The sequence below is a fragment of the Lolium rigidum genome, chromosome 2 (assembly GCF_022539505.1).
Source record: "Lolium rigidum isolate FL_2022 chromosome 2, APGP_CSIRO_Lrig_0.1, whole genome shotgun sequence".
NCBI classification, from domain to species: domain Eukaryota; kingdom Viridiplantae; phylum Streptophyta; class Magnoliopsida; order Poales; family Poaceae; genus Lolium; species Lolium rigidum.
The window spans coordinates 16320147-16327691 of NC_061509.1; the positions used below are offsets into that span (position 1 = coordinate 16320147).

A 7545-nucleotide genomic window follows, 5' to 3' on the forward strand; every position below is an offset into this window, starting at 1 on the left:
TCTTTCTTCATCAAGCCAAGCCTCTTCAGCATGTTAACATCCTGGTTGGAGATTTTAGATCTCTCCCACTCAAGATCTTCAGCAGCCATCGTGGATTCTGGAGTACTATGGCGAGTGAGTCGCATGCGCGGTGGCATCAACGGCACTGGAAAAAGCAAGGTTTGTGCGTGCGGAGGATCAAACAGAGTTGGGCGTAAAGGAAGTTTTTGCAGAGGAGAACAATGTGCGGCGCAAGCGAGGGAGTAGACGGAGGTTGAAGAAAGGTTTATATAGGATTCGGGCGAACCAGTGAACCGTTGGATGAAGAAATCATGTGGTGGAAAAAGATCCAGTAGATACGAGGGTAAAAAGGTATTTTTCGCGAAGTGGAACAGCACGAGCGTTACCGTACGTGCGCCGGGAAAAGCGGAGGACGTGTGTCCCCCACTTGCACGACGTGTCAACGTGGTGGGAACAATGGACCCACAAGGCCAGAAAAATCCCGATTATTAATAGAGCTGAAGTGAATTTGACAAAGGAAAGTATGTCGGCAAGAAAAATAAAAGGAGAATGGCGACAGGAGAAGTTATTTGAATACTTCGGGAGCCTTTGGTCAGAAACAAGTTTTTGCCCAAATGCTCGGGGGCTACTTCGATAAAAGTAAAATTTCGACTATGGCAATATAGAAATTGCGGGAGCCTACAACCAAGCACAAGTTCTTGGCTGTAGCCTCAGGGGCTACTCCCATCGGGAGCGCTGTTCGCGCACCCGAGAGATAAAAAAAGAGAATATCGGGAAATAATGGCAATATAGCGACAAGGTGGACTAAAATGTTGAGCCTACAACCAAGCACAAGTTCTTGGGCTGTAGCCTCGGGAGCTACTCCCATCGGGAACGCTGTTCGCGTGCCCGATGAAATTTAAAAAGGAAAAGAAAGAAAGATAGAAAAGCAAGAGAGTATATTTCGAGTTATAATTAACTCTACATATACTTCCATCGGGAGATTAATATAAGTCATATTTGACTCGATAAAATGTGCCATTCCAACAGCCGGAAAAGCACTCGACAATATATTCTCAGAACGCCAAAGTTGCGATCAATTTACGAATGCCGCAAATTTGCGAAGGTAAGACCCCGGATCCGTTCTGTCTGGGCGTGGCATCGCCGAAGACTCCGCTCTGCTACTTTTATCCGTATCAACGGATACGAAGAAAAATCCTAACGGACGCGTTAGGTACTCGATAAATTTAGCCTGGGACTCGACGGAATGGTAAGACCTTAAGCGGCACCTGTCGGAGTTTACACCGAGTATCCCGAGATCATGTCCGGGGACGTGATCTTGAAGTAGGTTTTTGCGGATTGCCACTAGAGCGGTTAACTAGTACACTGATCCGTCAGATGAACTAGCCCCAACTACCAATATCCCTGTACAATATAGAAATTTATATAAAGAAATATAGAAAAGTTTAAATTGACGAATAAAAATAAACAGTGGAGATTTTCCCTGACTCTACGATTCAAGCAAAATCTCGGGGGCTACTGACATAGGCATCCCAAATGGGCACTGCCAAAGATAGTACCCGGGGTTTAATGAAGGCCCACTACCCGAAGAATAAGAAGGTTCGAGAGCCCAAGATATATTAAGGAAAGTAGAGTTGTAATAGGAAGTGTTGTTTGTAATCTGGCGGGATGAGTTAGAAACCGTCCGGACTACGTAACTTGTACAAAACGAAACCCTCGGCTCCACCTCTTATATAAAGGGGAGTCGAGGGACGAGAGATCATCGAATCATTGTTCACAAACCCTAGTTTTCGTAATCGTCGAGTACTTTTCGGCTGAAACCTTCGAGATCTACTTGCCCTCTACTTCTAACTAAACCCTAGCCTATAACCCGTAGGCATTGACAAGTTAATCCCTTGTCACTAGTTGACATGATGCCTATTTTTAGAGGAAGTGTGTTGCTTTTTTAAAAGGAAGGAAGTACGTGACTTTTTTTTTAGGGAAGAAAGGACATGACTCAATCTACTTTAGTTTTAGGAAAACGCTTGTAATCGGGCGACCGATCGCATGACTTGATCGGTCGCTCTCTCTCCCGCGTGCTCACGTCGCTTTCACATGCACCGGCACGTTAAATTCTTCCTTCCCACGGGCCTACATGCATGCCTGCACACCTAGCTAGCTTCCTTACCTCATCCGCAGTCCACCTTCTCTTCTTGCCATGTAAATTTTCTCTGACATGGGTTGGACCACAACTGTACTACTATAAATTGCTACTACTATACTAGTTGTTGTATCCTACCGGTGGTAGAGTGCAAAACACATGTAGCTAAAGAAACAATGTTATGACACTTAGCTGTTGATTAAAGTTGTTCTACACCGTGTTATACACTAACGAAGAAAATATTAATTGTGACGGCCATTTAGTGCAACAATTTTTATTTATTTTCTATAACAGTAATATGATTAGTGATGGAATTGTTGTTTTCTGTTAAAATCATTGTTGGCAATTTGTTGTAAACACCCAATTTTTTTTTGTAGTTTTTGTTCTTAATTATTGTTGTAAATATGATGTTGATTTGTTGTAAAAATATTATTGGCATGTGATTCTTTTAGTGATGGAATTGTTGTTTTCTGTTAAAATCGCCGCTGCCTATTAGTTGTTAACACCCAAATTATTTGTAGTTTTTGTTGTTAATTATTGTTGTAAATATGGTGTTGATTTGTTGTAAAGATATTCTTGTCATGGGATTTTTTTATTGTTGAAAATGTTGTATTCTATTAAAATTGGCTATTTGTTGTAAACACCTAAATTATTTATACTTTTATTGTTAATTATTGTTGTAAATATATATGATGATTTGTTGTAAAGATATTTTTGCACAAACAATTATTAGTGCCAAAAATGTTTTTTTTTGTTGGAATCGTCTTTCACTATTGGTGTAAACATCTAGCTTTTTGTTGTATTGCTTTTACTGTAAAAATAAATATCCAACAATATCACATGGTGGGCTAGTACACAGGATGCATGCGCTGCCTAGTGCCAACCAACCCACCTTGTAGGCTGCCTAGTGCCTACACCCTGCAAACGCCTGCAACTGAAAAGTGATGGCTTGATGCAAACCGAGCAGCAGGAAAGCAATCAGAGCACGCGAGGAGAGAGGGAGTGATTGCTGAGCGTACGATCTTGATCGGACGATGGAAACAGCAACCGAATTTTGGATCCGGGATCCGGCGACCGACGGCTAGCGCTACCCTTAGTTTTATGGGCCTAGAGTTAAAAGACTTCAGTATACACCCACGGGTCAATTAAACAGCAAACAGGCCTGCCTCTTGCATAGGCCCATGTCGAACGACTCAACTCCCATCGTCTTTCTCAGCAGCCAAACAACTCGCTCTCCTCCAGATCTCATTCACGATGGGGAGCAAGCAAGTTGAGAATGAAAAGCCTGTGCCCCTAGGAAGCTGCGGCATAGGGGGGCAGTGGCCCTGCTGGTCCCCCTTAGCTCCGCCAGTGCAGACAGGTTGCACTTATTACACTTGACGACGGGCAGCTCCCTAGTGGGCACACGATACTGCTTCCTCGACATGCTCGAGCTCGAACAAATGGGAGTCGGTCGCCATTCTCGAGCTCGAACAAAAGGTGTCGCTTGCCACGCGCGCTGCTCGCCACGAAACAGAGGAAGAACTAGGGATTTGGAAATTTGGAAATTAGGGTTTCGGATGCCACATAAATACAGAATACTAAACCAGAGAGGGGAGGGGGTTTTCGCATAATTACACTACTAGGAGATTATCCCACCCTAACCATCTCACTCGGGAGGGGCTAAGTGCAAAATTATTGTCCCTTTGTCCTCCGGATCCCATGTCCACGTGTCGTCCCTGTCATCCTAATTTTGACGCCAAAGCTGGTTAAGGACGAAACTGTATTAAATCAACAACTTAACGCCAATGATTCTGCAGTTTGATAGTAAGAGGATTAAATTGAGTCGGCGTGACAAGTACAAGGACAAAATGTATTTAACTCTTTTCTTTTCACATCGTTGGGGTTGGGGCCTTGGGAGAGTGAGCCTGGTGACATACTGATCTGAATCTCATATGAATGCAAAGGAGATGAAAAGGTCGATTGCCATGGAAAAAATTACGCGATAAACATAGCGCGGTTCCATTTTGTAGCGCGACATTGTTCATCCAGGAACTACTTCCTCCATTTTAAAATGTAAGATGTTAAAAAAAGTACTTCAACATCTTACATTTTTAAATGGAGAGTAGAATACTAGATCATATAACACTTAAACACTACATTAGGTAGCTCGGGATACATCACTGGGACGTGGGGGTCGTCGCGACGTTGACGACAACTTCAATCAGTGTCGGAGTTGTTGTCACAGTAGTCGACGATGAAAAATCAGTGGTGACACATCTCCGACACGATGGAGGCCTTATATGCCTCCTCCAGCTGCCGACGCTCCTCCTCGGCCTCATCACGGCAGCGCTGTGCGATCCCAAACGTTGGACACGACGGTGGTGAGGGACCGGCAATGCGCGATGTGCAGGTGGTGACGTTCCCTTTCCGAGTCAGTGAGCGCCGCCTCGTCCATGTCGTTGGAGTCGGATGAGGGTCCCGCAGGGACCCCCATTGGCGGCGCAGGAGGTGGACTATGTGTCACGTGCCGCACCACCCTTGACAGTCCTGCCTTGCTATCATGGACGCGTGGAATGTTCCCTACCCACACGGGGGAGTTAAGGTTGCGGCGATAGAGGGCGCCACGCTTGGTCGAAGATGTGCGCCAGCCTCTCTAGCGGCTCTCGCCTCGCCGACGATGAGCCCATCACCTCCGGCTAGGACGTTGGTCTTGGTCTCTCTCTCTCTCTCTCTCTCTCTCTCTCTCTCTCTCTCTCTCTCTCTCTCTCTCTCTCTCTCTCTCTCTGCTTGCCGCCCCGCGCGGTGGCAGGAGGGAGGGGACCTTGTTCCTCCGTTCTGGCCTTGTAGTTAGGATTAGATTTTTACCTGCTGTGGTGTGCTATTGGGGTGGTGGCAGCAGCGTCCGGGCAAATAAATTTGTCTCAACTCTACCCCCACACCGACGATGACCTTCTAGTCGGCGTCTCAGAGTTAATGGCAACATGTGTTGGTCAGTACTTCAGATCGGCAGCTTGATCTTCTCGCCGTTCTTCAAATTTGGTGAGACCAGTTTCACGGTGTGTATTATCCGCGACGACGCCGGCGGCCGGGGCGAGGTTGTTCTTCTAGAGTGACAGATCTTGGTCCAAGAGAGCACGAGGACGTCCCCCGGTCATTGTCATGCCACACCGACAAGTAGGTCTATTCATCGACTCACAGAGCCTCATTGGTGATGGTGCTTTTTTGGATCTTACAATGGCGGAGGCTCGGCGTCTATTCCAGTGTCTGTCTCGGTGGTGCTGAAGTTGGGTGGCAGCCGCTGACTACGGTGGTTGCAGAAAACTCTAAGCATCGTCTTGTATTTCTCGATTATTTAAGATTTTATTTGCAAATTCAGGATAATCATTTTATTTCGGTTTATCTTTTAGTTTTGCTTCGTGTAATTTCTTTTAATTAATAAAATATCTGGTTGCTCTAAAAAAAAAGTAGCGATAGTAGACATGACCAGTGAGTTCATTCATTCGATTTTTACCGGAAATTCAATTCGGCACATGGGAGCATATGCTCCTGCCATCGGAAAAACATTTTGAAATATTCAAAAAAATCAAACAAAAAATTTCTCGCTTACGTATCAACATTTTACGTGCGCACATCAAGTCTTGCGAAAAACCGACATTTTTTGTGACTTGTGTAAAAAAGACAAATAAAACGTCTCGTACACAACCTTCTTTTACATAAAAGTTTGTCTTTTTTACGGATGGCACTCAAAATATCGGTTTTCTGTGAAACCACTTTTTGAACTTGTAGAATTTTAAGATGTATCCACTAAATTTTATGTTCAAATTTTTCAACATTTTAAAAATACATTTAAAACAAAGTTTAAAAACCGGGAGCATATGCTCCCGGGTGCCAAAACGCCACTCCCTTTACCGCTATACAACATGGATCCCTTTCACAGATGGAGTAACTCAGCAGCAGCGCCACGTGGCGGGAAGCACACGGGCCGCCTCATCATCACCCTCTTCCGCCTCTCTCCGCTTCCACACATAGCTCCCGGCCATTTTCTCTCCCTCCCTCCAATGGCGCCCGCGCCCACCACCCCCTCCTTCCTCCGCCCTCCGCCGGCGCTACCCCACCATCGCGTCCGCCTCCCCGCGCCTCCTCCCTCCGCGTCCTTCCGCCTCGCCGAAATCCTCGGCGGCCGCGGCCTCTGCAACGGCGAGGTCGGCATCCGCAAGGAGCTCTCCTCGCCCAGCCCGCCTCCTCCGTCCACGCCCACGCCCAGAGAATCATCCTCGCCAGGCACCGCAGATGAGCCGCCAGCCGTCGACCCGGACGCTTTCGAGAAGGAGATGATGGGCCTCACGGGCGGCTTCCCCGGCGGCGAGGTCGGGCTCAAGGACTTCGTGGCCAAGAACCCGCCTCCTCGTCCCCCCAAGAAAGCCCAGCCGGCCTCCCCCACGGCCGCGGTTCCGGCGGAGCGGCCGAGGGCGCCGGAGCTGCCGCTGTTCCTCCCGGGCATGGTGGTGCTGGTCAAGAACCCCATGAACGCCTACCACATGTACTGCGGGATCGTGCAGCGCGTCACCGACGGGAGGGTCGGCGTGCTCTTCGAGGGGGGCAACTGGGACAGGCTCATCACCTTCGGCGTCGGCGAGCTCGAGGGCAGGGAGAAGGGCCCGCCCATGGTGAACCCCAAGTCGGTGGTGCTCGAGGCGCTCGTCGGGGACGATGAGGAGGAGGCCGAGAAGAAGAAGCAAGCGGAAGGCGCCGCCGCAAAGGCCTGATGTACCATGTGCTTCAGCTTCTTCTTGTTCTTGTATCTATGTGTATGTATGTGCAAGCCCTGTGTATATGTGTATATCTACTTGAGATCTTGCAAAGTTGAGAGCGAGTCTGAACTCTGATTCGCTAAACTGCACATGTCACATGGTAATGATGCTGGCATGCTGCTTATTGTACACTACACCGTTTTACTGTTGTTCCCGCTGGTCATGCTACATACTCCCTCTAATTTAGTTTGCCAACACCTACTACCTTATGGAACAGAGGATGTAATTCTGGGAGAACTACTGTAATTCAGAAGAAATCTTGTTTAGGCGTCAAAACATTTCAGTTACTACCATATTGCGTGCTGCAAACCAAACATTACGGCACGAGAAATTTTCACCCCTTCGCACCTTTTCTAGCCGTGGATTTAGGCTGACCTTTTTGTGGAATAGATTTCTGTGAAGCTAAACCAGCAGTCAGAGTGCCCAATATCAAATTATCAATACTACATTTCTTGTTTAGTGCTGCTGTAAGTTTGAACATTCAGAAAATAAGCCAAGGCAGAATTTCTGTTTGAGCTGAACTTTCAGAAAATAAGCAAGGCAGAACTTCTATTTGAGCTTGAACTTTCAGAAAATAAACCAAGCCAGAACCTATATTTGAGCTTGAACTTT

The 7545-nt window shown here is 46.9% G+C and overlaps 1 protein-coding gene across 1 annotated transcript; it reads left to right on the forward strand.

The window, feature by feature from the left end:
* The first annotated feature begins 6168 nt into the window (after positions 1–6168).
* On the forward strand, positions 6169–7115 carry LOC124686013 (NAD(P)H-quinone oxidoreductase subunit S, chloroplastic-like). Its single transcript, XM_047220024.1, has one exon. The coding sequence runs from the start codon at positions 6181–6183 to the stop codon at positions 6886–6888; it is 708 nt and encodes a 235-aa protein (XP_047075980.1). The 5' UTR covers positions 6169–6180; the 3' UTR covers positions 6889–7115.
* Positions 7116–7545: the final 430 nt, after the last annotated feature.